This window comes from Chiloscyllium punctatum, chromosome 9, assembly GCF_047496795.1.
Source record: "Chiloscyllium punctatum isolate Juve2018m chromosome 9, sChiPun1.3, whole genome shotgun sequence".
Classification (NCBI taxonomy): domain Eukaryota; kingdom Metazoa; phylum Chordata; class Chondrichthyes; order Orectolobiformes; family Hemiscylliidae; genus Chiloscyllium; species Chiloscyllium punctatum.
This window is the reverse complement of record NC_092747.1, coordinates 5,370,465-5,397,371: the sequence shown is the minus strand read 5'-3', so window position 1 is coordinate 5,397,371 and position 26,907 is coordinate 5,370,465. Positions and strand designations below refer to the sequence as shown.

Sequence of the window (26,907 nt, the reverse complement as noted above, 5' to 3'; positions counted from 1 at the left end):
ACAAAGCAGCACGCTCTATTGGCACATCCGCAAACATCCACTCCCCCCCTCACTGACACTCGGTTGCTGCAGCGTGAACCATCCACAAGATGCACTCCAGAAATTCACCAAGACTTCTCAGACAGCACTTTCCGAACCCATGATTACTACAAGCTAGATGTTCAAGGGGAACAGCACCACCTCCCAAACTTGGAAATATTCCCAAACCGGTCCTTCAGTGTCACTGGGTCAAAATCCTAGAATTCCCCCATAACACCATGAAAGGTCTACCTACAGCACATGGACTGCAGTACTTTAACAAGGCAGCTCACCCCCACCTTCTCACATCCCAGGAACAGATAAGAAAATACTGCACTTGGGAGGTCAACAAGTCAGGAGAAGGTGGGCACTGCAGATGCTGGAGATCAGAGTCAAGAGAGTGGTGCTGGAAAAGCACAGCAGGTCAGGCAGCATCCGAGGAGCAGGAGAGTCGATGTTCTAGGCCCGTCCTGATGAAGGGCTTATGCCCGAAACTTCGACTCTCCTGCTCCTCAGATGCTGCCTGACCTGCTGTGCTTTTCCAGCACCACACTCTTCGTGGTCAACCTGAATTGCAGGATCCAGTGTCTCTCGATCGGGGGTGTAATTTTCAGTCTGAGTTAGATAGATTCCTGATGGTCAGGGCGGTGAAGGGATTGTCAGGCAATATGTATAAATGTGGAGTTGAGGTTAAAATCAGATCAGCCACGATATTATTGAATGGTAGTCCAGACTCAAAGGGCTGAATGGCCTCTTCCTGCTCTTTGTTGTTATGTTCACAGGTTTGTCTGTACCCAGCAATGCCCAGGCTGAGATTCTCTCTGAGCTAAGATGGTATTATATCAGGGTGGATGGGCAGTGGCCGGACAGTCTCACCGACTGAAGTCAAGATTAGGGTGTATCAACAAACCCATACTCACGTGTTTTTCGAGAAGGTTCAGCGAAAATTCATCAACATTCTCCAGGATACCACAATAAATCTACAAAAGGATAAATATCAAGGCAAGGATCAACACAAAAGGATGGTTTGGGTGACTACACGCATCAACAAAGGGTACAGTGTCAGGGAGCGTCACTGGCTCAGACGTTACAATCGTAAGGTTTCCAGATGGAATTACAAAGTCAGTCCCAAGGCAGGGCTGCCGTTGGTGGAGTGATTAAAGTGGGTGATTTCGGTAGGGACTGAGAGTAATAAGGAAAACCGTGGATTTCGAGACAATGATAAGAATTTGGAATCAGAAAGGCTGGCGGACTAGATGCAATGGAGAAGGTAAAGTTGCCTTGTCTTACCTGACTAAGGGGGAAGTCACGGCCCAGCAGTATCATCACTGGACTATTAATCGAAAGACCAAGGGAATGTTCTGGAGACACGGGTTCAAATCCCACCGATGTGGAGTTTGAATTCAATAAAAGAACATTTAGAATAAGAACTCTAATGATGACCATGAATCCATTATTGGGAAACCCCATCTAGTTCACCAATGAAGGAAACTACCATCCTGACCTGGTCAGGCCTACTCATGACTCCACACTCACAGAGGTGGGGGGTAAGTCTCAATTGCCCTCTGGGTAATTAGGGGTGGGTAATAAATGCTGACCTGGCCAGCGATGCCCTCATCCCATCAACAAATAAAAAGAAAAGCACAGGACTGCTCTGTTAATTAGAGAGAGAGAGAGAGAGAGAGAGAGAGAGAGAGACAACTGGTGGGGGCTTTAACCTGAGGGTCACCATGCCTCAGGCGAGGGGAGGCTGAGACGGAGAATTCTTTATGGTCTTCAGCCGGTGTGGAAATTGAACCCGTGCTGTTGTCATCACTCTGCATCGTGAACCAGCCATACAACCAACTAAGCTAACCAATGTCCTTAGAAAGGACCAACTTTGGTACGCATTGACATTAGCCTAGGATTATACAGCCAGGGAAATTACCGAGACACCGTCATCATTGGAGCAGAGGAGACTGAGAGAGTAGACAATTGAGATGTATAAAAATAATCAGGGGCACATTTTTAAGGTAAACTGGAAGAACCTACTCCCGGGCATGGAGGGGTCAATGGCCAGGGGCATGGAGAGGTCAATGGCCAGGGGCATGGAGAGGTCAATGGCCAGGGGCATGGAGGGGTCAATGGCCAGGGGCATGGAGAGGTCAATGGCCAGGGGCATGGAGGGGTCAATGGCCAGGGGCATGGAGGGGTCAATGGCCAGGGACATGGAGAGGTCAAGTGCCAGGGGCATGGAAGGGTCAATGGCCAGGGGCATGGATTGAAGGGAAAGGGACAGGGGCATGGAGGGGTCAATGGCCAGGGGCATGGAGAGGTCAATTGCCAGGGGCATGGAGAGGTCAATAGCCAGGGGCATGGAGAGGTCAATTGCCAGGGGCATGGAGAGGTCAATGGCCAGGGGCATGGAGAGGTCAATTGCCAGGGGCATGGATTGAAGGGAAAGGGCCAGGAGGTTGACAGCAGGATGTGAGGGAAAAACATTTGCACCCAGAAGGTACTGGGAATCCGGAACTGGCTGCCTGTCATGGTAGGAGAAGTAGAAACCCTCATCACATTGACAAAGGATTTCGATGTGTACTCGGAATACAAGGCAATGGGCCAAGTGGAGGGAAATGGAATCAGAATAGTTAGGGGGTTGTTTTTGATTAGCACGGATATGATGGGCTGAAGGATTTTCGCCTGTGCTGCAGACCTCTGCTCATGGTGACTGGACAACCCCTATTGCGTTAGTGAAGTATTCATGATTATGTATGATACTGGATAGCACCCAGCATGGGGTGACTGCGCAGGACAGACAGTGGCACTGGGTACAGGCACTGACTGACACACACACACAGACACTCAGACAGACACACACACATTCAGACACACACACACAGACACTCAGACAGACACAGACACTCAGACAGACACACACACACATTCAGACACACACAGTCACTCAGACAGACAGACAGACACTCAGAAAGAGACACAGACTGTCACTCAGACAGACACATACACACAGACACTCAGACAGACACACACACACACATTCAGACACACACACACAGACACTCAGACACACACACACACATTCAGACACACACAGTCACTCAGACAGACAGACAGACACTCAGAAAGAGACACAGACTGTCACTCAGACAGACACACACAGTCACTCAGACAGACAAATACACACACAGACCATCACTTACACACACACACACACTCAGACAGACACACACATACAGACCATCACTCAGACACACACACAGACCATCACTTTCACACACAGACACACACACCCACACACAGACACACACACCCACACACAGACACACACACCCACACACAGACACACACACACAGATGAAGCGTCCTTACCACAATCACAGAGATGACTCTCCCCACATCCTCGTCCACCACAGGGATTATGATCACTGTATGGGGAAAGACAAACAGTCAAAGGAGACTCAGGGTCTTTGACCAGGTGAGTAACAAGATAAATCAAATGGCTATGGAGGGAGGGAGGGAGAAGGGGAGTGGTGAAGGTAGGCAGGGATGGTGAGCAGGGGTGGGGAATGAGGAGATGAAAGGGTATAATGAGGTGATTGGGGCTGAAGGGGTAGGAAGGTGTGGAGGTGAGATGGTGGAAGGAGGCGAGGGAGGCAGTGGAGGGTGGGGTTGGGGGGAGTGCTTTCTGCAGATTTAAGCCACAGAAAGGGAAACGTGGAGGGTTTGGCGGAGAATGGAAGGGGCTATCAGGAGGGTGGGAGTGAGAGGATAGAGAGACACGGCTGGGGGTGGGTGGGAGGGGGAATGGGAGGGGGTTGTGTTGGGGAATAGGAGACGGTTTGGGGGAAAAGGGGTTTGGGAGAGGACTGGGAGGGCTTGGGTAGGGGGGTAGGGAGTGGAGTGGGAGGGGAGAGCAGGATGCAGTTGGGAAATGGGAGGGGGGTGGGAGAGGAGAGGGGGAATGGGAGGGGAGGAATGGGAGGGCTGGAGACAAAGGTGTGTGAGGGAGGAGAGGTGGAGGTGGCTGATTCAGATGAAGTAGCTCCACCCACCTTGTTTGTCGCTTGGCAACGGAGCCACCATGTGGTTCATCTTGGTGACCTGGATGTCAGTCTTGTGGAGTCCATTACATTCAATTCTCGACTTTGTGATCACTGCTTCTCTGCGAGGGAGAGAGAGAGGGAGAGAGAGAGACAGAGACAGAGAGAGAGAAAGTACATCCAGTGAAGACCACTGACCAACCCGACCATCGCTCCCTCCCTGTGCAATACCGACTGAGTGCAGCACTGTCTGCGGTGCCTGTGATCCCTGGAGATAGCAAACCAGCACTCTCCCCCTTGCCCCACATGGACTAATCGCAGGGACTGCATTTGAAGGAACAGTGGGGGTGTTTGTCCCCACCTCCTGCTCCAGTTCATTGAGGAAACGACAGGGACAACCCTGTATCCAATGTCGTATTTGATAATGAACTAGGCTGAACTCAAAATCTCTCAATAAAATATTCTCTGGGAAAACATCACCTGGGGAGTATTGCAGAACAAAGAGACCTTGGAGTGCAGGTTCATAGCTCCTTGAAAGTGGAGTCCCAGGTAGATAGGATAGTGAAGAAGGTGTTTGGTATGCTTTTCTTTATTGGTCAGAGTATTGAGTACAGGAGTTGGGAGGTCATGTTGCGGCTGTACAGGACATTGGATAGACCACTGTTGGAATACTGTGTGCAATTCTGGTCTCCTACCTATCGGAAAGATGTTGTGAAACTTGAAAGGGTTCAGAAAAGATTTACAAGGATGTTGCCAGGGTTGGAGGATTTGAGCTATTGGGAGAGGCTGAATTTTTAAATTGAATTGAATTTATTGTCACATGTACCAAGGCACAGTGAAAAGCTTTGTCTCATGAGCAATACAGGCAGATCACAGAGTTAAGGAGCATCGATAGTAAATAATAGGTAAACAACAGCAAAAACAAAACACAGGTACAGGTGAATGTTAAGAGTTTGTGAGTCCATTCAGTATTCTAACAACAGGAGGGTAGAAACTGTTTCGAAACCGGCTGGTGCATGTGTTCAGGCTTCTGTACCTTCTCCCTGATGGTAGAGGTTGTAGAAAAACATTGCCAGGGTGGGATGGATCTTTGAGAATGCTGGTGGCCTTTCCTTGACAGTGGGCCTGGTAGATGGATTCTATAGATGGGAGGTTGGTCTTTGTGATTGTCCGGGCCGAGTTCACCACTCTCTGTAACCATCTCCGATCTTGAATGGTACAGTTGCCATACCAGGTAGTGATACATCCAGACAGAATGCTCTCGATGGTGCACCTATAAAAGTTGACACGGGTATTCACTGTCATGCCAAATTTCCTCAGAAGAAGAGACGTTGTTGGGCCTTTGTAACCACTGCGTCCACAGGAAGAGTCCAAGAAAGCTTGTTGTGGATGACCACTCCCAGGAGCTTGACACTCTCCACTCGTTCCACCTCTGTGCTGTTAATGCAGAGGGGGGGTGTGAGTAACATCCCACCGAAAGTCAATAATGAGTTCCTTGGTTTTGACGGTATTGAGAGCTAGATTGTTCTCAGTGCACCATTTTTCCAGGTCTTCCACCTCCTGTCTGTAATCTGTTTTGTCACCATCTGATGTTCGACTGACTATGGTGGTGTTATCAGCAAACTTGTAAATGCCATTAGTCTGGTATTTGGCAACACAATCATGGGTATATAGTGAGTACAGTAGGGGGCTGAGGACACACCCCTGGGGGGGCTCCAGTGTTGAGTGTTAGTGAGGATGAAATATTGTCCCCAATCTTCACTGATTGTCATCTGTGGGTCAGGAAACTGAGGATCCAGTTGCAGAGAGTGGGGCTTAATCAGAGATCACTAAGTTTAGTAACAGGCTGGGGCTGTTTTCCCTGGAACGTTGGAGGCTGAGAGGTAACTTTATACAGGTTTATAAAATCATGAGGGGCATGGATAGGGTAAATAGACAAGGTCTTTTTTCTGGGGTGGGGGAGTCCAGAACTAGAGGGCAACTTTTTCACACAGAGGGTGGAGCATGTATGGAATGAGTTGCCAGAGGAACTGGTGGAGACTGGTACAGTTACAATATTTCAAAGGTTTCTAGATGGGTTTATGAATAGGAAGGTTTAGAGGGTTATGGTACAAGTGCTGGCAAATGGGACTAGATTAATTTGGGATATCTGGTCGGCGTGGACAGTTTAGACCAAACGGTTGGTTTCTGTGCTATACATCTGTACGACTCAATGACACTATCATACTTTGCCTCCAAGCCCCTCCCCATCCTGACTTGGAAATAGATCACTGTTCCTTCACTGTCGTTGGATCAAGATCCTGTAATTCCCTCCCTAAGAGCATTGTGGGTCAACCTACAGCACGTGGACAGCAGTGGTTCAAGAAGGCAGCTCACCCCCATTTTCTCAAGGGGGGTAACTAGGGACGGGGAATGTTACACCTCACTGGGGTAGTGCACTGGAAATCAAGCTCAACTATTCCTTGAGTCACAGAGATGTACAAAACAGACACAGACCTTTCGGTCCAACTCATCTGTGCTGACCAGATATTCGAGATTAATCTAAGCCCAGTTGCCGCGTTTGGCCTGATCCACAATCAGTCCACAAAGATTTTACAAAGTACCGTATATACTTGTGTAAAAGCCGACCCGATTTTTATTACGGCTTTGGTCTTGTTTCATGGCAAAGCAACATTTTTATTCCTTCCTTCCTTCACGCAGGATTCGATTGGAGCTGATGATGATTTCTCACGGCTACAATGAACAGTGAGTCTGTACGAAAATCAAATGTCTGATAATGTTTTTATCAGAAATAAAAGCTTAAAATGAAAAACTAAGACAAAAGTCAATGAGAGAAAACAGAGAGAAATTGAAGAATTTGGCAGGAAAGTTTAAGAAGCACCAAGTCAGAGTCAGGTGACAACGTGTACCTCAACTTACTACAATTCATGGTGCTTTTTCTCTTTATGGGTTTACAGTTCAGATGGGTTTCAGCTAATGATAGGGTATCGGGTCATAGAGTCATAGTGATGTACAGTATGGAAACAGACCCTTCGGTCCAACCCGTCCATGCCGACCAGATATCCCAACCCAATCTAGTCCCACCTGCCAGCACCTGGCCCATATCCCTCCAAACCCTTCCTATTCATATACCCATCCAAATGCCTCTTAAATGTTGCAATTGTACCAGCCTCCACCACATCCTCTGGCAGCTCATTCCATACACGTACCACCCTCTGCGTGAAAAGGTTGCCCCTTAGGTCTCTTTTATATCTTATCCCTCTCACCCTAAACCTATGCCCTCTAGTTCTGGACTCCCCGACCCCAGGGAAAAGACCATGTCTATTTACCCTATCCATACCCCTCATAATTTTGTAAACCTCTATAAGGTCACTCCTCAGCCTCCGACGCTCCAGGGAAAACAGCCCCAGCCAGTTCAACCTCTCTCTAAATTTTGGACTGAAGCATGAATTTCAGCCCATTCAGAAGTAGTATCCATGTAATAGTCGACCCAATAAATTTAACATTAAAAAATAGTTTAAACAATTTGACTTTTACACGGTATGTAGAATTCCAAATGGATCTCATTTTCAGATGCAGGTTGACAGAATGCACATTTCTGTGTGTAACACAGATTACATTCGTGCGGCTAATGCAGTAAATGTGGAGAGACGTGAGGGAGCAGGAAGAAGGAGGTGAATAATTATCTGAATGGCACTAAATTGGGAAAGGGGGAGGTGCATTGAAAGCTGGGGTTTTTTTTCCTTCAGTTTTTACAAGGATAATTGGGGTTGAGAGTGTGGTGCTGGAAAAGCACAGCCCGTCAGGCAGCATCCGAGCAGCAGGAGAATCAACGTTTCCGGCATAAGCCCTTCATCAGGAAACGTCGATTCTCCTGCCCCTCAGACGTTGCCTGACCTGCTGCGCTTTTCCAGCACCACATCTCGACTCTGATCTCCAGCATCTGCAGGCCTCACTTTTGCCTCCTTTACAAGTATGTTTGCTGGGGTTGGAGGATTTGAGCGATAGAGAGAGAGGATGAACAGGCTGGGGCTGTTTTCCCTGGAGCGTCTGAGGCTGAGGGGTGACCTTATAGAGGTTTATAAAATCATGAGGGGCATGGATAGGATAAACAGACAAAGTCTTTTCCCTGGGGTCGGGGGGGGATCCAGAACTAGAGGGCATAGGTTTAGGGTGAGAGGGGAAAGATATAAAAGAGACCTAAGGGGCAACTTTTTCACGCAGAGGGTGGTACGTGTATGGAATGAGCTGCCAGAGGAAGTGGTGGAGGCTGGTACAATTGCAACATTTAAGAGGCATTTGGATGGGTATATGAATAGGAAGGGTTTGGAGGGATATGGGCTGATGGTACATTGACCTTCAGGGCAAGAGGATTCAAGTATTAGAGCAGGGATGTCTTGCTGCAATTCTGCAGGGCTTTGGTATGATGGGTCTTCTGCCAATCAGAACGGTCCTCCTTGATCTTTTGCTCAGTTGTTTGTAGGATGCACAGGGTGACTCATTCCCACTTACAAAGGCTCTTTGCCTTCTCAATTAACAGTCAAAACATACACCAACTAGACAGGGGAAATCGACTGGCTAACTTCAGGCTTGAGACATATTTTACTGCACAGCAAAACAGCTCCTCCTCCTCCAGAGGGCCAGTGCCTTCTGTCAAAACAGTCACACCCTCAAGCTCTTTGGCAGTTTGGGAACCAATCGCAAAGGCTGTCAGGCAGAAGGCCTTTGTCATAGATAATTAGTCATTCGTCCGCAGATCAATCAGCTCCTTGTGGACAGTCAAAGCTTCGTCTGGACATACCCCTCGACTCCAGTTCATCTGCAAGCTCACCTTCCACTATTACTAGCTGTGTAACTAGTACTTGCAATGAGGGCTAGTTTACTTGCTTTCAAAACCTGCAGCAGTCCTTCAACAACCCTTGACTTTTATGCCATCCCTTTCCAATATCAGTCCCCAATTAAAAATGTCGAATAAAAACAGAGTCACTGCAGTGACAAATGCTCATCGAGAGCCAGTGACATTCACATCCCATGAACTAAAAGAAAAACCAAACAATTGAATTGCATATTAAGTTTGAGAGTGACTTACTCAAGTCCAAGATAAGAATCCTATACTTTATTGAAGCCCATTATCTCGGTACCTGGAGAGAATCTCCATGGCAATTTTCCAAACAGAGCCGCAAATATATTTGGAAGTAATGTATTTTGAGGCCTAATGAGATAGGGCTGGAGAGTGGGACTAGCCGGGTAGCTCTTTCTGGAGCCAGTGGGCTGAATGGCCTCCTGTGCTGTAAAATTCTATAATTCTTTGATTCCATCTGGGTAAAGTCAATTGGATAATTTAAGTAACTGATATGGCTATAAATAAAGAAATAATACAAAGTGCTCAACTAAAATATAACCCATTAAAAAGCACAAAATCAGCAAAAAAGGAAAATTGTTCAGTTACTCCAAAGTCGAGCATACCACCAGATTGAAAGAAATCTTTTAAAATTGCAAAATAAAGCTGAGCACTGGGATTGATTTAGAAATCAGTAAAGGGCCAATAATAAATTGGGTAACAACAGAAAAACAATGCAGTATGAAAAGCGAGGAAAATAGACATGCTAACAGCATTTGGAAGAATATAAAAGAGAGAGAGTAGCTAAAGTCAATGTTGGTCTCTTCGAGGCAGGTGGTGGGGAATGGGGAATGAGGACACGACAGAGACTTTGGACTAATATTTCACAACTGTCTTCACAATAAAAAGCAGAAAGTCCATACCAGAGATAGGAATGAACCAAAAAGTAAAGTTTAAAGCAATAAATATCTGCAAAGGTACGTTCAAGAAATGGAATAAACTACAATCTGTAAATGTCCAGAATCTGATGGCTTACATCCTGGGATCCTATGGAACATGGGATAGTGTGTAAAGGTGAGGTAGCAGACGAGCTTAGTCATTGGTGCAATCAACCCGACAGACTGAACAGCCTTCAGCCGTTCCAGTACCGTATCTTTTTTTTCATCTGACAGAATCTGCTGTTATATTCTGCATCAACAATTCTGAGGTGTTTAGCAGAGTGCATAGAGGTCAAACTCTTCAAAGTCAGGATCATTGAATCAGTTCGTAACAGCAATAAAAAGTCATGTCTGCACTTGGACTGTTTCAGTTCAAATCAAAAAGCTCATTCTTACAAACATCTCTCCTGTTCATCAGTGTCACCTATTCACAAGGAAAAAGTGTTACATTTTTTGTTTGTTTTCCTTCACTGAATTCAGGTTAAACGCTCGGCACTGACATGCCAGGGCAGCTCAGTCACGGAGCTCAGCTTACAATTGTTCCCTTGACAGCAATAATTGTTTGCATTATTCCGGCTAGCACTGTGAAATGCAACTAGTTATCATTGCACTATCAGAGGCTTCAAACACTCCCACGACAGGGACAGCACAGGGTTAGATACAGAGCAAAGCTCCCTCTACACTGTCCCTATCAAACACTCCCAGGATGAGGACAGCACAGGGTTAGATACAGAGCAAAGCTCCCTCTACACTGTCCCTATCAACACTCCCAGGATGAGGACATCACAGGGTTAGATACAGAGCAAAGCTCCCTCTACACTGTCCCTATCAACACTCCCAGGGATAGGGACAGCCCAGGGTTAGATACAGAGCAAAGCTCCCTCTACACTGTCCCTATCAAACATTCCCAGGATGAGGACAGTACAGGATTAGATTACAGAGCAAAGCTCCCTCTACACTGTCCCTATCAACACTCCCAGGGATAGGGACAGCACAGGGTTAGATACAGAGCAAAGCTCCCTCTACACTGTCCCTATCAAACACTCCCAGGATGAGGACAGCACAGGGTTAGATACAGAGCAAAGCTCCCTCTACACTGTCCCTATCAACACTCCCAGGATGAGGACAGCACAGGGTTAGATACAGAGCAAAGCTCCCTCTACACTGTCCCTATCAACACTCCCAGGGATAGGGACAGCCCAGGGTTAGATACAGAGCAAAGCTCCCTCTACACTGTCCCTATCAAACATTCCCAGGATGAGGACAGTACAGGATTAGATTACAGAGCAAAGCTCCCTCTACACTGTCCCTATCAACACTCCCAGGGATAGGGACAGCACAGGGTTAGATCATAGAGCAAAGGTCACTTTACACTGTCCCCATTAAACACTCCCAAAATAGAGACAGCACAGGGTTAGATACAGAGCAAAGCTCCCTCTACACTGTTGCCATCAAACACTCCTAGGATAGGAACAGCACAGGGGTAGATAAGGGGTAAAGCTCACCCTACACTGCCCCCATCACACTCTCCTACGACAGAGACAGCATGGGGTTAGTTATAGAACAAAGCTCCCTTTCCACTGTGTTCATCAAACACTCCCAAGAGAGGGCCACTATGATGTTAGATGTTGATAAAGCTCCCTCTCCATAATCAGTCTCAAACATGCTGAAAACAGATTCCGGTTGAGAGTAAGGTCATACGGTCTCAACTTCTTTTAGAAAAGGGAAACCCTACTATATAATATTAATCTGAGTTTTGAGGATGTAGCGAGAGGATTGATAAAGGCGCCTCCATTGATGGACAAAGTTAAAAATCACACAACACCAGGTTATAGTCCAACAGGTTTAATTGGAAGCACACTAGCTTTCAGAATCAGGTGGTTATGGACTCAATCACCTGATGAAGGAGCGTCGCTCCGAAAGCTAGTGTGCTTCCAATTAAACCTGTTGGACTATAACCTGGTGCTGTGTGATTTTTAACTTTGTACACCCCAGTCCAACACCAGCATCTCCGAATCATGTCCATTGATGTAGTGTACCTGGACCTCCAAAAGCCAGCCCCTGAGTTGTCACTCATTAAACCACAAGAAAAGGGTCATTCCATTGGGTTCAGTGATTGGAAAGATCGTTTCAGTGGAACATTTCCCAGTTTGCAGCCAACGAATAGAAGAGTGCCATAAGAATGATTTCTGGGGCCTGACCTGTTTTCAATCTATTTAATGTCTTAGATGAGGAGATACAGAGTAGATTTTGAAATGTTTTGACAATAGATAGAAGAGTAAGCTGTAGGGGCACACAGGGAGGCTGCAAACATAGCGAGATGGGCAAGGTACGTGTGTGGCAAGTTTAATTTTGAGAAGTGAGGTATTATTCACTTTGTGAGAAGAATAGAATAGCAGAATAAACTTAAAATGCCATGTAATAATTACACACTCCACTTCATTTCAGGTTGACAAGCCTTTTCTATTTCATTCCTCTGAGTGACACCTTAAGCAATCAGCATCCACCTGTCTAGTTTAAAGTTTGGCAGTTAACTGGCAGTCATCATTCGGCTGGTGCATTCTCTCTGGCTTCACTTCTACCAGAGTCTACTCGTCAAACAAACTGCCCTCTCATTTTATACAGTATAAAATGTTGTTTTCCCTTTAAACTGGTATTCTTGTGAATTATCCTGATGAGAACAAGACAAAACAAAACCTTTATAAAATGCGTCTTTTTTCCAAGCAATACTCAAGTTCTGTACCATCAAGGTCAGAAGTCATATGACACCTGGTTATCATCCAATAGGTTTATTTGAAACCACAAGCTTTCAGAAGCACTGGTGAACTGATTTGACGTGATGAAGAGACAGCGTTATGAAAGTTAATGCTTCCAAATACACCTGCTGGATGATAACCTGGTGTCATATGACCTATGACCTCTGTGTTTGATGGTACAGAACTTGAGTATTGCTTGAAAAAAAGACGCATTTTATAAAGGTTTTGTTTTGTGTGTTACCTGGTGTTGTGTGATTTCTGACCTGGTCCAGCCCAGTCCAACACTGGCACCTCCACATCAAACACAGGATTGGGAGGAAAGTACAGATGCTTTGCAAACTTGCAAATACTAACAATCAAAGACACTGAAGTACGCGGAATACAAAAAACAAACAACAAGTAATGACAAAAGCTTTTGTCCTTATTTGCTTCTGGTATATGGACATCACTGACAAGACCAATATGTGTTGTTCCTAATTACTCAGAAGGCAATTAAGAGTCTAGAATAATATACAGGCTAAACCAGACAAGGACAGCAGATTTCCTTCCCTCGTGGCCACGAGCAAACCAAACGGGCTTTTACAACATTCGACAACATTTCCATGATTGCAATTGGGTTAGCATTCCATCCCAGGTCTTTAGTGAATTACAAATTTCCCCAGCTGCGGTGATAGGATTTGAACCCTAAAGCATGAGCTGGGCGACCGAGGCCAGTGACATTACTGACATGCTGCAGCTCTGTGGCAGACTGATTTTCATTTAACGTGCTTTAGAATCCTCTTCAATAAGAATAGGGCAGTCCCACTGCAGTTCCAAGAGGCTTTGTTGAGAACAACACCTGGAATATTGTGTGCAAATTTAAGGAAAGGTACAAATGACTCGGAGGTTCATGAGATTGATCCCTGGAATGGGGATCTGTCCTTGAATGGGATGAGTGGTTTGATATTCCAAGGAGTTGAGAAGAAAGAAAAACACAGATACAAAGGGGTTTGACAGCATCAACACTAAGGGATTGTTTTCCGTATAATATGCGCAAACATGTATGTACAACGTACAAACACACATACACACACACACACGTGTGCACATATACACACATGTACACACGGACATACACACCCACATGTACCTTCACATACTCACATACACACACAATCAGCACATGCATATGCCCACCTACACATGTACATGCCTTCACACACATACACCCTTAGACAGGTACACCCAAGCACAGTCAAATATAAGAACCAGGAGCAGGAGGAGGCCATCTGGCCCCTCAAGCCTACCCCAATCATGGCTGATCTTCTTGTGGACTCAGCTCCACTTACCCACCCTCTCACCATATCCCCCAATTCCTTTACTGTTCAAAAATCTCTCTATCTTTGCTTTAAAAACATTCAATGAGGAAGCCTCAACTGTTTCACTGGGAGGGAATTCCTCAGATTCACAACCCTCTGGGTGAAGAGGTTCCTCCTCAACACCGTCCGAAATCTGCTCCCCCTTTATTTTGAGGCTGTGCCCCCTAGTTCTAGTTTCCCCTCCCAGTGGAAACAGCCTCCCTGCTTCTGTCTTATCTATTCCCTTCATCATTTATATGTTTCTAGCAGGTCCCCCCCCCCCACCTCATTCTCTAAATACCAATTAGTATAATCCCAATCGACTCAGTTTCTCCTCATAAGCCAACCCCCTCAACTCCGGAATTAACCTAGTGAACCTCCTCTGCACCCCCTCCAGTGCCAGTCCATCCTATCCCAAGTAAGGAGACCAAATCTGCACACAGCACAGGACCTACAAACACACACGTACAAAAGCACACTCACACACATTTACGCACACTCATACAAAAATGCACAAGTACATTTGTGCATACACATACCAAGCATATACTGACACACACACACATCCATAACACATCCAGCACACATATACACACACTTAATACCATTAAACATACATTAATTCGCATGCATGAACACACACACCCAAATACGAATGCACACTCATACACATAGACACACAAACACACAGACATACTCTCATAGTCATAGGCACAGAATCCCATATACACAGACACACACACACACACACACACACACACACACCCACACACACAGACACACACACCCACACACACATACACACACCCACACACAGATACATACACACCCACACACCCATTCTCACTGTCACTTTAGACAGCCCTTCAATCTGAAAAGTATATCAGGTGAGATGGTTTCTGAGAGCCCTTTTGCGAGAAGTGATTTAATTCACAGGCAGCGCACAGAAAATGATACTGAACAGGCAGTGACGCCTCCACTTTATTCTCTAGTATTAACATTTCAAAATAAAAGATTGATTTGAATCACAGTAACGTCACTGAAGGGGTAGGAGAGACAGGCTAATTGCAGTCACAGGAAGAATTGATTGTGTGAACTGACCCCTGTAATTTCACTAATTAAACAGTGAAAACGCTGTACAAAGGTGGGAATGAAATACAGTAAGTCTTCCTTAACCATTGATGGATATGTATATAAAGGAACTTCAAGTTACCAGGCTGCAAGGATCAAAGACATTTGCTCTGATCAACTGAATCCACATTTATTCTTTACATTTCTTCGAAATAAACTTAAAATCATTTTCAAAGGTGCCTGTCTGCCAGTTTTGTGAATAACCAAAAGGAACCTTTTCACCAACTGTTAAAACAAAGAAGGAAGTGCATTTGTCCAGCGCTGGCTATGACCTCGGCACTTTCCCAAAGTGATTTACAGCCAATAGTGTGCTTTCGACTGCAATCCTAGCTACAATGCTGGAAAGCACAGCAAGCTCCCAACAACAGCAGTGAAACCATTTGTTTTGTGAGATGTCAGTTGAGGAACTAACTTGGATACACCAGACAGGAACTTCACTGTCTCGTTCTCACAGGAGCACAGCAGGGAAGGTGGCACCTCGGTTAAATACCTCCAGCAGTACAGCACTCCCTCAGAGTGCCACAGGAACATAAATGCCTGGCAATGACCATTTCCAACAAGACACCACCCTTTGACATTCAATGGCATTGCCAAATCTGAATTCCCTTTGTGTGAGGAGAAGTGCTTCCTAACCTCTCTAGGTCTGGCCCTAATTCTCAGATTATGGCCCTAGTTCCGAAATCAACTAGTGGAAACAGTTTACCTTCAGCTACTCTGTCTTTTCCTGTTAATATCGCGAAGACTTTGTTCAGATCACTCCTTAAACTTTCAATCCTAGGGGCTGCCATTGATCAGAAAGTCAACTGGACACAGTGGCAACAAGACCCAGGTTACTGGCCAGGAATACAGCAGCGAATAACTCACCTCCTGACTGTCTACCATCTACAATTCAGGAGTGTGATGTAATGCTCCCCACTTACCTGGATGGGGGCAGCTCCAACTAACACTCAAGAAGCTTAACACCATCCAGGACAAAGCAGCCCCCGCTTGATGGCACCACCCGCCTTCCACCACCACCAATGCTCAGTCACAGCAGCGTGTACTTTCTACAAGATGCACTGCAGAACAAAGAACACCTACAGTGTGAAAACAGGCCATTTGGCCCAGCAAGTCCACACTGACCCTCCAAAGAGTATCTCGCCCAGACCCACTCTTTAACCTACATTTCCTATGGCGAATGCACCAAACCTATACATTCCTGAACACAAAGGACAATTTAGCATGGCCAATCCACTCTAACCTGCACATCCCTGGACTGTGGGAGGAAATCAGAGCACCCAGAGCAAACTCCACCCAGACAGTCACCCGAGGGTGGAATCGAACCTGGGACCCTGGCGCTGTGACAAAGACAAAGTCAGCAAAGCTCCTCAGACAGCACCTTCCAAACCCATGACCCAGGAAGAGCTAATACCTGAAGGTCAAATCTCCTGCTCCTCGGATGCTGTCTGACCTGCTGTGCTTTTCCAGCACTACACTTTTCAACTCTGATCTCCAGCATCTGCAATCCTCACTTTCTCCTTGGAAATATATTGTTGTTCCTTCACTGTCTCAGGGTCACAATCCTGGAATTCCCTCCCTAAGGGACATTGTGGGTCAACCCACAGCACACGGACTGCAGCACATGGTTCAAGAAGGCAGCTCACCCCCCCCACCTTCACAAGGGGCAACTAGGGATGGGCAATAAATGCTGGGCCCAGCCAGTGACACCCACATCCCATGAATGAATAATTTTTTTTTAAAAACCCTGGAGTAGGATTTGAGCAATAACCTTCTGAGATGCAGGAGCAGGGATGTCTTGTTGCAATTATACAGGGCATTGGTGGGACCATACCTGGAGTTGTGTGTCCAGTTTTGGTCTCCTTACCTTACCTGGTGATGGAGGGAATGCAGCGAAAAGTTTCCCAGACTGATTCCCGGGATGGCAGGGACGATGTATGAGGAGGGTAGGAATCCGTTTGGATCACATTCACTGGAGTTTGGAAGAATGAGGGGAATCTCATAGAAACCTGGAAAATGTCAACAGGACTGGACAGAATAAACATAGGAAGGATATTCCCGATAGTGGGAGAGTCCAGAAGCAGGGGCACAGTCTAAGGATATGGCGTAGGTCTTTCAGGACTGAGCTGAGGATAAATGCCTTAACCCAGAGAGTGGAGAGCCTGGGGAATTCTCTGCCACAGAAAGCAGTTGAGATTAAAACATTGAATGTTTGTAAGAAGGAGATCGATACCATTCTGAGTGCTGAGGGATCAGAGGATAAGGGGGAGGGAGCAGGAATAGGGGACTGAGGTGGATGATCATATGGAATGGTGGAGCAGGCTCGAAGGGCCGAATGGCCTCCTCCTACACCTAATTTTGATGCTTCAATGTTTCTGTGACTCAGAGGTAAGGGAGCGCTATCCACTGACTCACCAACAGCTGGAACATTGGCTTGGACAACGGTTATTAACAATGATCTTGGAGGGAAGATATTTATGACAAACAACACAGAAAAGGTGACACCAAGGACACACGTCCCCATCTTAAAACACATCGCTGGGGGATACGTGGAAGAAATGCTGAATACCTGAGGCACAATTTAATTGCATCCTGTTACAGAAAGGGCAGTGTACTGCTAAGGGAGAGATGCAAATGTTCTTGAGACAGTGGTGGGGAACGATGGATCAGATAGAAAGGGGGAAGGGCCGCTGGAACAGTAAATATGAGATTTACCCCAGGATATGGGGCGGGGGGGGGAGCGGGGGGAGGTGAACAGTGACACTGTATTGAGACACATCTCAGATGGTGCTAAGCAGACTGTGACAAATCAAGATTAAATATTGCCAACTTACTAGCCTCCTATATAAAGTGGCGTCATTTTTATTAATTTTATGACATCCTGCTCTCTGGCAGACAGCAGGGAAGATATACATCACAAGAGCAGGACGCTGTTTAATTAAAAGTAAAAATTTAATCTCCTCCAGTCATCAAATCATTCCTTATTGCACTGAACTCTGTTCCAGGATCCAGATAAGTGCAGGCTCATTGTAAACAGTTACTGACTCAGGTCACATCAGAGTAGCGCAGCTTTCATCTCCTGCTTCACATACCCCACCTGAAACCAGCTCAGTCACTGATTATTCAAACAGAGAACATCTTCCATTTTTACACTGTATCACATGTTTTACATGTGTTTAAAAACACCATGTATTAAGTGAGGACCTTTATGCTGAGTCAACAATGATGCTCGTATATGATTTTGTGTCTGGGTACACATGTGTGCAATGTGTATAGACATGCATTCTTGGGTGAGGGCATCCCTGGCTAAACCAGCATTTATCACCCATCCCTAATTGCCCAGAAGACAGGTAAGAGTCAACCACGTTACTGTGGGTCTGGAGTCACATGTAGGCCAGGATGGTAGATTTCCTTCCCTAAAGGACATTAGTGACCCAGATGGGTTTTTCTGACAATCACAGAGGAAGTGATGGATGTGGGTACAGTTCAACATTTAAAAGACATTTGGATAAGGACATGAATAAGAAATGTTTCGAAGGGTAGGTAGGTGGGACTAGTTTTGTTTGGGATTATGATCAGCATGGACTGGTTGGGCCAAAGGGTCTGTTCCCATGCTGGATGGCTCTATGATTCATGGTTACCCTTAGACTATCAATCCCACATTTCTTATTTATTTCGAATTCCACCATCTACCATGACAGGATTCGAACCCAGGTGCCCAGAGTATTACTTGAGTCTCTTGATTCACAGTCTAGTGATAATGCCACTAGGCCATTACTGCCCCTGTTTGTCTGCAGATGTGTATGTGTGAGGCTACATGTTAATACACATGCTTGTATATACACATATGTGAGCGTGTGTATGTTAGGTGTGGTGTGTGTTTCAGTGAGTGAGTGTGTGAGTGATTGTTCATATGAGTGTGTGTGTCTGTGATGTGTGCAGTGAGTGGGTGGGCAGGTGAGTGAGTATGGATTTTGCGAGAACAACAGTTTCAAGAAGTGAATTTTATGCTTTGGATCAAATTAAATGGGGAAATAGCACCCTGGCTTTCAGCAATTGAACAAATACCCACAAGACAATTACAGATCAATGGATCGTCTTCGGCTGTTTGAAGATTTTGTGACGGGAAAGTGAGAGATTTTTTAAAGGAATCGCTGAGTGTGGTTAAGATCATATTTATCCCCATCCAGATAAAAAACTATTCATGAGAACCCCTGATTCAAAAGGATGTTTTGAGGGCAAAGTTAATTAATTTACATTTCCATCTGGGTAGCCCAGCATTCCCACACAGGGTTAATTGCGGGGTGCAATTCCGAGAGAGGCAATTGAGGATGAAGTCAGCTAGCAAGCAGCTCTGGGATTGTCGAAGATTGTTCCAGGAGTTGGGAAGTAGCTGGAAGCTGAAAGCAGAGGCCCACCAGGAAACCAAGCTGTTTTCTGATTTGATGGCCACAGTGAATCCAACATTAACTGGGGTGTCCATATTCATGACGTGTCTGAGGAAGGTTGGATGGTCACCAAGCCAGATGCTAGTGGAAGGGACCCAGGAAATCGCATATCTCTGAGACTGCAGAGGATGGTGGGAATCTGGAACTCTCTGCCTGTCACGGTGAGAGAGGCAGAAACCCTCAGAAGGAAGGATTTAGATGTGCACTTGAGAAACCAAGGCATAAAAGGTAATGGGTCAAGTGCTGGATAATTAGATCAGATTAGTGAGGCGATTGTTTTAGACTGGTGAAGACTCGATGTGCTGAAGCCCTTTTATCTCTGCTTTAGATCTCTTTGAGTCTCTAGGACTCTCATAGTGGGAAGATAGAGGAAAAGCAAGAGTGAATGCCTGAGTGCTGTGGCACACAGATCTGGCCCCCAGGAGAAGGGAAGAAATGCCCGCAATCAGAGTCAAAGAGTCATAAAGAAATACAATATGCTCCCTCAGTATCAATAATACTTCCCTTTCTTTCCACCACCCTGGTAAATCCCCTCTGTACCCTCTCCAGAGTGATCACATCCTTCTTACAATAAGTGGCTGTCCTGAAGCTGCATCCTAATGTTATTTTGTACAGCAGGTGAAGCCCAGGGAATCTCCTCAACTAGTCACTGAGTCAGACAGCCACACAGCACAGAAGCAGACCCTACATTCCAGCCAGTCCATGCCGAACATAATCCCAAACTAAACCAGAACCACCTGCCTGCTCCTGGCCCATTTTCCTCCAAACTTTTCCTATTCATAGATCCATCCACATGTCTTTTAAACATTGTAATTGGACCCACATCCAGCACTTCCTCAGGAAGTTCATTCCATGTTTTGTGGCCATCCTTGTCTGTCATACCTTTCAGAATTCTGTCGACACACATTCCAAGATGAAACCATAAGAAATAGGAACAGGAGGAGGCCATTCAGCCCTTTGAGCCTGCTCCCACATTCAATCGGATTATGGCTGATCCCACATTCCTCACATCCACCTTCCTGCCCTTTCCCCTATAACCCTTGATTCCCCGACTGATGTAAAATCTCTCTTAGCCTTAAATATCCACAAGGACTCTGCCCCCACAGCTCTCTCTGTGACAAGGAGTTCCAAAGACTCACAACCGTCTGAGAGAAGAAATTCCTCCCCATCTCAGTCTGAAATTGGTGCCCCTTTATTCTGAGACTGTGCCCTCTGGTCCTACACTCTCCCATCCCATCCCAGGGACCATCCTAGTGAACCTTCTCTGAACTGCCTCCAATGAAATGATATCTTTCCTTAAATAAGGGATGGGAACAGCTCACAGTGCTCCATCAGTGACCTCCCCAGCACCTTATACAGTTGCAGTAAGACCTTCCTACTCTTATACTCCAACCCCCTTGAAATAAGGGCCAACATCCCATGACCCTTCCTGATTCCCTGCTAACCCAATGTGCTAGCTTTCTGTGGTTCATGTACAAGTCCCCCTCGTCCCCACACCCCTATCAAATTCTCTTTGTGTTGCAGCTTTCTGCAGTTTCCCTCCATTTAAATAATACTCTGCTCTTTTATCCTCTCTTCCAAATGAACAGCCTCTACACTCTCTGCGATTTTCCCTTGCATGATCTTGTAAATCTCCTTCTTTGTCTTTCCCAAAGGCGTCTGCTCCCACATCTCGGCGCTGACCTCCTGCTGCCACCTTTGCTCCCACGTCCCCCACCCACGACCCCATTCCTGAGGTCATTCATCAGGCCTCTCGATGTACCTTAGTCTCCCTTCCTTGGACATCTCGTGTGGGGGGTTGTCACACAACATCTTGTTTGAGCTCACGTCCAGCAGGTAGATGAAGATGTTCTCCTGTGGGTAACAGAAGGGTCAGCAACAGGTCAACAACCTAATATCAAAATCAGGAGCAAGTCTTTCCTTCACAGAACAGGACAGAGAGCACTCTGGGAAAAAAAAACTGCACGATTAGGCCTACTGCCCTGTTTCTCCGAAACCGTATGCAAATAATATCTTCTCAATTATTTATCCAATTCCTATTTGGCAGGTTTTTTAAAATCTGATTTTCATCAATGTTGAAGCATTTTTTCTGGCGTTGGAAATTGGTCAATGCACTTCCTGGAGTTTTGTCAGGGGGAGAAATATCAAGTGAAGCTCCCTCTACACTGTTCCCCCAACAACCCCTACAGGAGGGTCAGCACAGAGTTAGATACAGAATAAAGCTTCCTCTACAATCTCCTCATGAAACTCTCCCAGGACAAGGTCAGCACAGGGTTAGATACAGCGTAAAGCTCCCCGTACACTATCCCCATCAAACATTCCCAGGACAGGGACAGCTCAGGGGCAATTCTAGGGCAGCAGATATATCAGAACACCATCTCCTTCTCAAGGGGCAATTAGGGACAGACAGTAAATATTGGCCCAGACAGTGACACCTATATTCCGTAAGCATAAAGCTAAATACCATGGGGCAGCACAGTTTGCTCAGTGGTTAGCACTGCTGTCTCACAGTGCCAGGGACCCGGGTTCAATCCCAGCCTTGGGTGACTGTCTGTGTGGAGTTTGGACATTCTCCCTGTGTCTACGTGGGTTTCCACTGGGTGCTCTGGTTTCCTCCCACAGTCCGAAGATGTGCAGCTTAGGGTGAATTGGCCAGGCTAAATTGCCCGTAGTGTTCAGCGATGTGTAGGTTAGGTGCATTAGTAGGGGAATGGGTCTGGGTGGGTTACTGTTCGGAGGGTCGGTATGGACTTTTGAGCCAAAGAGCTTGTTTCCATACTGTAGGGATTCTGTTAAAAAGAAGTGTACAGACTGTGAGGTTCCAGGCATGAGTAGGAGAGTTTGTCAGGACAGCTGAGGGGAAGATTTACCCATTGTCCAGCCTCAAAGAGACTACTATGATAGTGTAAGCAACACAGACCATAGAAACAGCAGGCACAGTGGCTCAGTGGTTAGCACTGCTGCCTCACAGCGCCAGGGTTCAATTCCAGCCTCTGGTGACTGTCTGCATGGAGTTTGCACATCCTCCCACAGTCCAAATCGGTGCAGGTTAGGTGGGTTGGCTGTGCTAAATTACCCATAGTATCCAGGCCAGGTGGGCTAGCCATGAGAAATACAGGTGGGTTGGGTCCAGGTGGGATGCTCTTTGGAGGGTCAGTGCAGACTCAATGGGCTGAATGGCCTCTTTCCGCACTGTAGGTCCTGGATGCCCCCAGGCTGCATGTTGCAGAGTGGAAGGTATACCTTTCACAAGGATTTAGCCTGGAGCTCCATCTCTCAGGCTACAGGATTGAGATGGATCAGCACAAATCCAGGTGGATGTGTGAGGGCAGCTGAGATCCAGCAGCTCAATGCTATTTTTCAGTTTTAACAACAGCTGAAGGAGCAACAAATCAGGACGAAGCAAGGCATGAGGTCAGATGTTTCCTGATGACCTACCACGTTGGGGATGATGGTCGAGAGGACATCGCTGATAACAGCCCGTAACGACAGGGTGTCAATGACTGAAGCAAGATCCAACAGGGCATTCTGCAAAGAGACAAACACAGAGCGACAGTTTATTAACAGCATCTCGATTGGCCATTCATCACAGACTGGACTAGAGCCTCTACACCACCATCAGATAGTGTACAGCCTGCCCTGCACCATCCCTATAAAACACACCCAGGACAGGGACAACACGGTGTTAGAGACAGAGTAAAGCTCTCTCTACACGGTCTCCCATCAAACACTCCCAGGACAGGGACAACACGGGGTTAAAGACAGAGTAAAGCTCTCTCTACACTGTCTCCCATCAAACACTCCCAGGACAGGGACAACACGGTGTTAGAGACAGAGTAAAGCTCCCTCTACACTGTCTCTCATCAAACACTCCCAGGACAGGGACAACACGGGGTTAGATACAGAGTAAAGCTCTCTCTACACTGTCTCCCATCAAACACTCCAAGGACAGGGATAGCACGGGGTTAGACACAGAGTAAAGCTCCCTCTACACTGCCCCCATCAAACACTCCCAGGACAGGGACAACACAGGGTTAGAGGCAGAGTAAAGCTCCCTCTACACTGTCTCTCATCAAACACTCCCAGGACAGGGACAACACGGGGTTAGAGACAGAGTAAAGCTCTCTCTACACTGTCTCCCATCAAACACTCCCAGGACAGGGACAACACGGGGTTAGAGACAGAGTAAAGCTCTCTCTACACTGTCTCCCATCAAACACTCCCAGGACAGGGACAACACGGGGTTAGATACAGAGTAAAGCTCTCTCTACACTGTCTCCCATCAAACACTCCAAGGACAGGGATAGCACGGGGTTAGACACAGAGTAAAGCTCCCTCTATACTGTCCCCATCAAACACTCCCAGGACAGGGATAGCACGGGGTTAGACACAGAGTAAAGCTCCCTCTACACTGCCCCCATCAAACACTCCCAGGACAGGGACAACACAGTTAGAGACAGAGTAAAGCTCCCTCTACACTGCCCCCATCAAACACTCCCAGGACAGGGACAACACAGTTAGAGACAGAGTAAAGCTCCCTCTACACTGCCCCCATCAAACACTCCTAGGACAGGGATAGCATGGGGTTAGACACAGAGTAAAGCTACCTCTACACTGTCCCCATCAAACACTCCCAGGACAGGGACAACACAGTTAGAGACAGAGTAAAGCTCCCTCTATACTGTCCCCATCAAACACTCCCAGGACAGGGATAGCACGGGGTTAGACACAGAGTAAAGCTCCCTCTACACTGCCCCCATCAAACACTCCCAGGACAGGGACAACACAGTTAGAGACAGAGTAAAGCTCCCTCTACACTGCCCCCATCAAACACTCCCAGGACAGGGATAGCATGGGGTTAGACACAGAGTAAGGCTCCCTCTACACTGTCCCCATCAAACACTCCCAGGACAGGGACAACACAGTTAGAGACAGAGTAAAGCTTCCTCTACACTGTCCCCATCAAACACTCCCAGGACAGGGATAGCACGGGGTTAGAGACAGAGTAAGGCTCCCTCTACACTGTCACCATCAAACACTCCCAGGACAGGGACAACACGGGGTTAGAGACAGAGTAAAGCTCTCTCTACACTGTCTCCCATCAAACACTCCCAGGACAGGGACAACACGGGGTTAGACACAGAGTAAAGCTCTCTCTACACTGTCCCCATCAAACACTCCCAGGACAGGGACAACACAGTTAGAGACAGAGTAAGGCTCCCTCTACACTGTCCCCATCAAACACTCCCAGGACAGGGATAGCACGGGGTTAGAGACAGAGTAAGGCTCCCTCTACACTGTCCCCATCAAACACTCCCAGGACAGGGATAGCACGGGGTTAGACACAGAGTAAGGCCAGACAGTACGACATGAGCTTTGCACCTTGTCCTCCTCCCTCCAGGAGAAATAATACCTCCGAATGTTGATTGGTGTCAGGAATGTGCCCAGTTTCTCCTGAATAAAACATTCTCAATCCATTTTCTGTGAGCTAACTGCATCAATTAGTTAAGCAGCCAATTTTTAAACATCCCCCTCCTGCATATCCTGTTGCGTTTGTGGGAATTAATTTAGAAATACCACCACCTGTGTTTAAATTCCATCGATACCAGGAAATCTAACTGGAGCTAAATTATCCAAACATTGAAGAACAACATCATTTCTCAGGCATACCATTACCACAAAGGACATGTCCACAAAACACTCCCAGGGGCAGGGGCAGCACGGGGTTAGATACAGGGTAAAGCTCCCTCTACACTGTCCCCCCATCAAATACTCTCAGGACAGGGACAGCACGGGGTTAGATACAGGGTAAAGCTCCCTCTACACTGTCCCCCCATCAAATACTCTCAGGACAGGGACAGCACGGGGTTAGATACAGGGTAAAGCTCCCTCTACACTGTCCCCCCATCAAATACTCTCAGGACAGGGACAGCATGGGGTTAGATACAGAGTAAAGCTCCCTCTATACTGTCCCCATCAAACACTCCCAGGACAGGGATAGCATGGGGTTAGATACAGAGTAAAGCTTCCTCTACACTGTCTCCATCAAACACTCCCTGGACAGGGACAGCATGGGGTTAGATACAGAGTAAAGCTCCCTCTACACCCACCCATGAAACACTCTCAGGACAGGGACAGCACGGGGTTAGATACAGAGTAAAGCTCCCTCTACACTGTCCCCATCAAACACTCCCAGGACGGTCTCGATGTGGTGATGGGAATTATTGGTGGTCTGTCTGACAGTGACACAGCTCACTTCACCCAGAGCCCAATGAGACCCCACCCCATGATCTTCTCTGAGGCCGGAGTGAATCCTGCAGCGTGTGAATGATGAACAAAGCCAATATGAAACCTCTTTCCTAATGTCTGTGAACTTAATGTTCTCCAAAATAGGCTGTTCAAACACTCACCAAAAGCCCCATTCAGCCCTCACCCCTGTGCTGACCCAGGCCCTCGCTCCAGTAACAGCAGTATCTGCAATCCCCATGTTCAAACCGTCTTATCACTCACTATCACTGTAACCTCCTCCAAACCCACCTCACTCCCAGACCACTGCACTCACAGACTCAGAGTTATACAGATGTACAGCAGGAAAACAGACCCTTCAGTCCAACCCGTCCATGCTGACCAAATATCCTAAATGAATCTAGTCCCACTTGGCCCATACCCCTCCAAACCCTTCCTATTCATATACCCATCCAAATGCCTCTTAAATGTTGCAATTGTACCAGCCTCCACCACTTCCTCTGGCAGCTCATTCCATACACGTACCACCCTCTGTGTGAAAAAGATGCCCCCTGGGGTCTCTTTTATAGCTTTCCCCTCTCACCCTAAATCTATGCCCTCGAATTCTGGACTCCCCCAGACTGGTCTGCATCACTGCTGCTATGAATCAGGGGAAGTGATGGGCTAGTGGTATCACCCCAAGCTGGACTCGGAATCCAGAGACCCAGGGAACATTCCAGCGACCCAAGTTCAAATCCCACCATGACGAAACTTGAATTCAATAAAAAATAATCTGGAATTAAGAGTCGAAGGATGACCGTGAATCCATCGCTGATTGTGGGGGAAACACCCATCTGAGTCACTTATGTTTTTCAGGGAAGGAAATCCGCCATCCTCACCTGGTCTGGCCTACATGTGACTCCTGACCTACAGCAATGTGGTTGACATTTAACTGCCCTCTGGGCAATTAGGGATGGGCAATAAATGCTGGTGTTAGCCAGTGACGCCCTCATTTGTGAATATTGATCACTGCTCTTTATTGCTGCACTGTTGTTGGCTGGACCCCCTGATCTGGAAATTCCCTAACTCCCCACCCCCCTTAGACCTCTCCATCTGTCCCTCTTTCTCTCTCTTTTCTCCTTTAAAAGATTAATTAAACCCTGTTTCTTTGACCAAGCGC

General features: G+C 46.7%; 1 protein-coding gene and 1 long non-coding RNA gene across 7 annotated transcripts in view; one reads left to right on the top strand and one right to left on the bottom strand.

The window, feature by feature from the left end:
- LOC140481102 (uncharacterized) overlaps window positions 1–12,437 on the top strand; it is a 67,358-nt gene extending 54,921 nt beyond the window's left edge. The window contains exons 2-3 of the long non-coding RNA XR_011961467.1: window positions 6,756–6,800; window positions 12,282–12,437. This is a non-coding gene — a long non-coding RNA (uncharacterized lncRNA). The remainder of the gene's footprint in view (window positions 1–6,755; window positions 6,801–12,281) is intronic.
- Window positions 1–26,907, bottom strand: part of pde2a (phosphodiesterase 2A) — a 404,089-nt gene that overhangs the window by 197,223 nt on the left and 179,959 nt on the right. For all 6 annotated transcript variants that reach the window (XM_072576762.1, XM_072576765.1, XM_072576764.1 and 3 more), the window contains 5 exons: window positions 22,941–23,030; window positions 21,265–21,356; window positions 4,068–4,177; window positions 3,385–3,440; window positions 939–998 (listed from right to left, as the gene is read on the bottom strand). In XM_072576762.1, coding sequence (XP_072432863.1) covers window positions 939–998; window positions 3,385–3,440; window positions 4,068–4,177; window positions 21,265–21,356; window positions 22,941–23,030 — 408 coding nt within the window. The remainder of the gene's footprint in view (window positions 1–938; window positions 999–3,384; window positions 3,441–4,067; window positions 4,178–21,264; window positions 21,357–22,940; window positions 23,031–26,907) is intronic.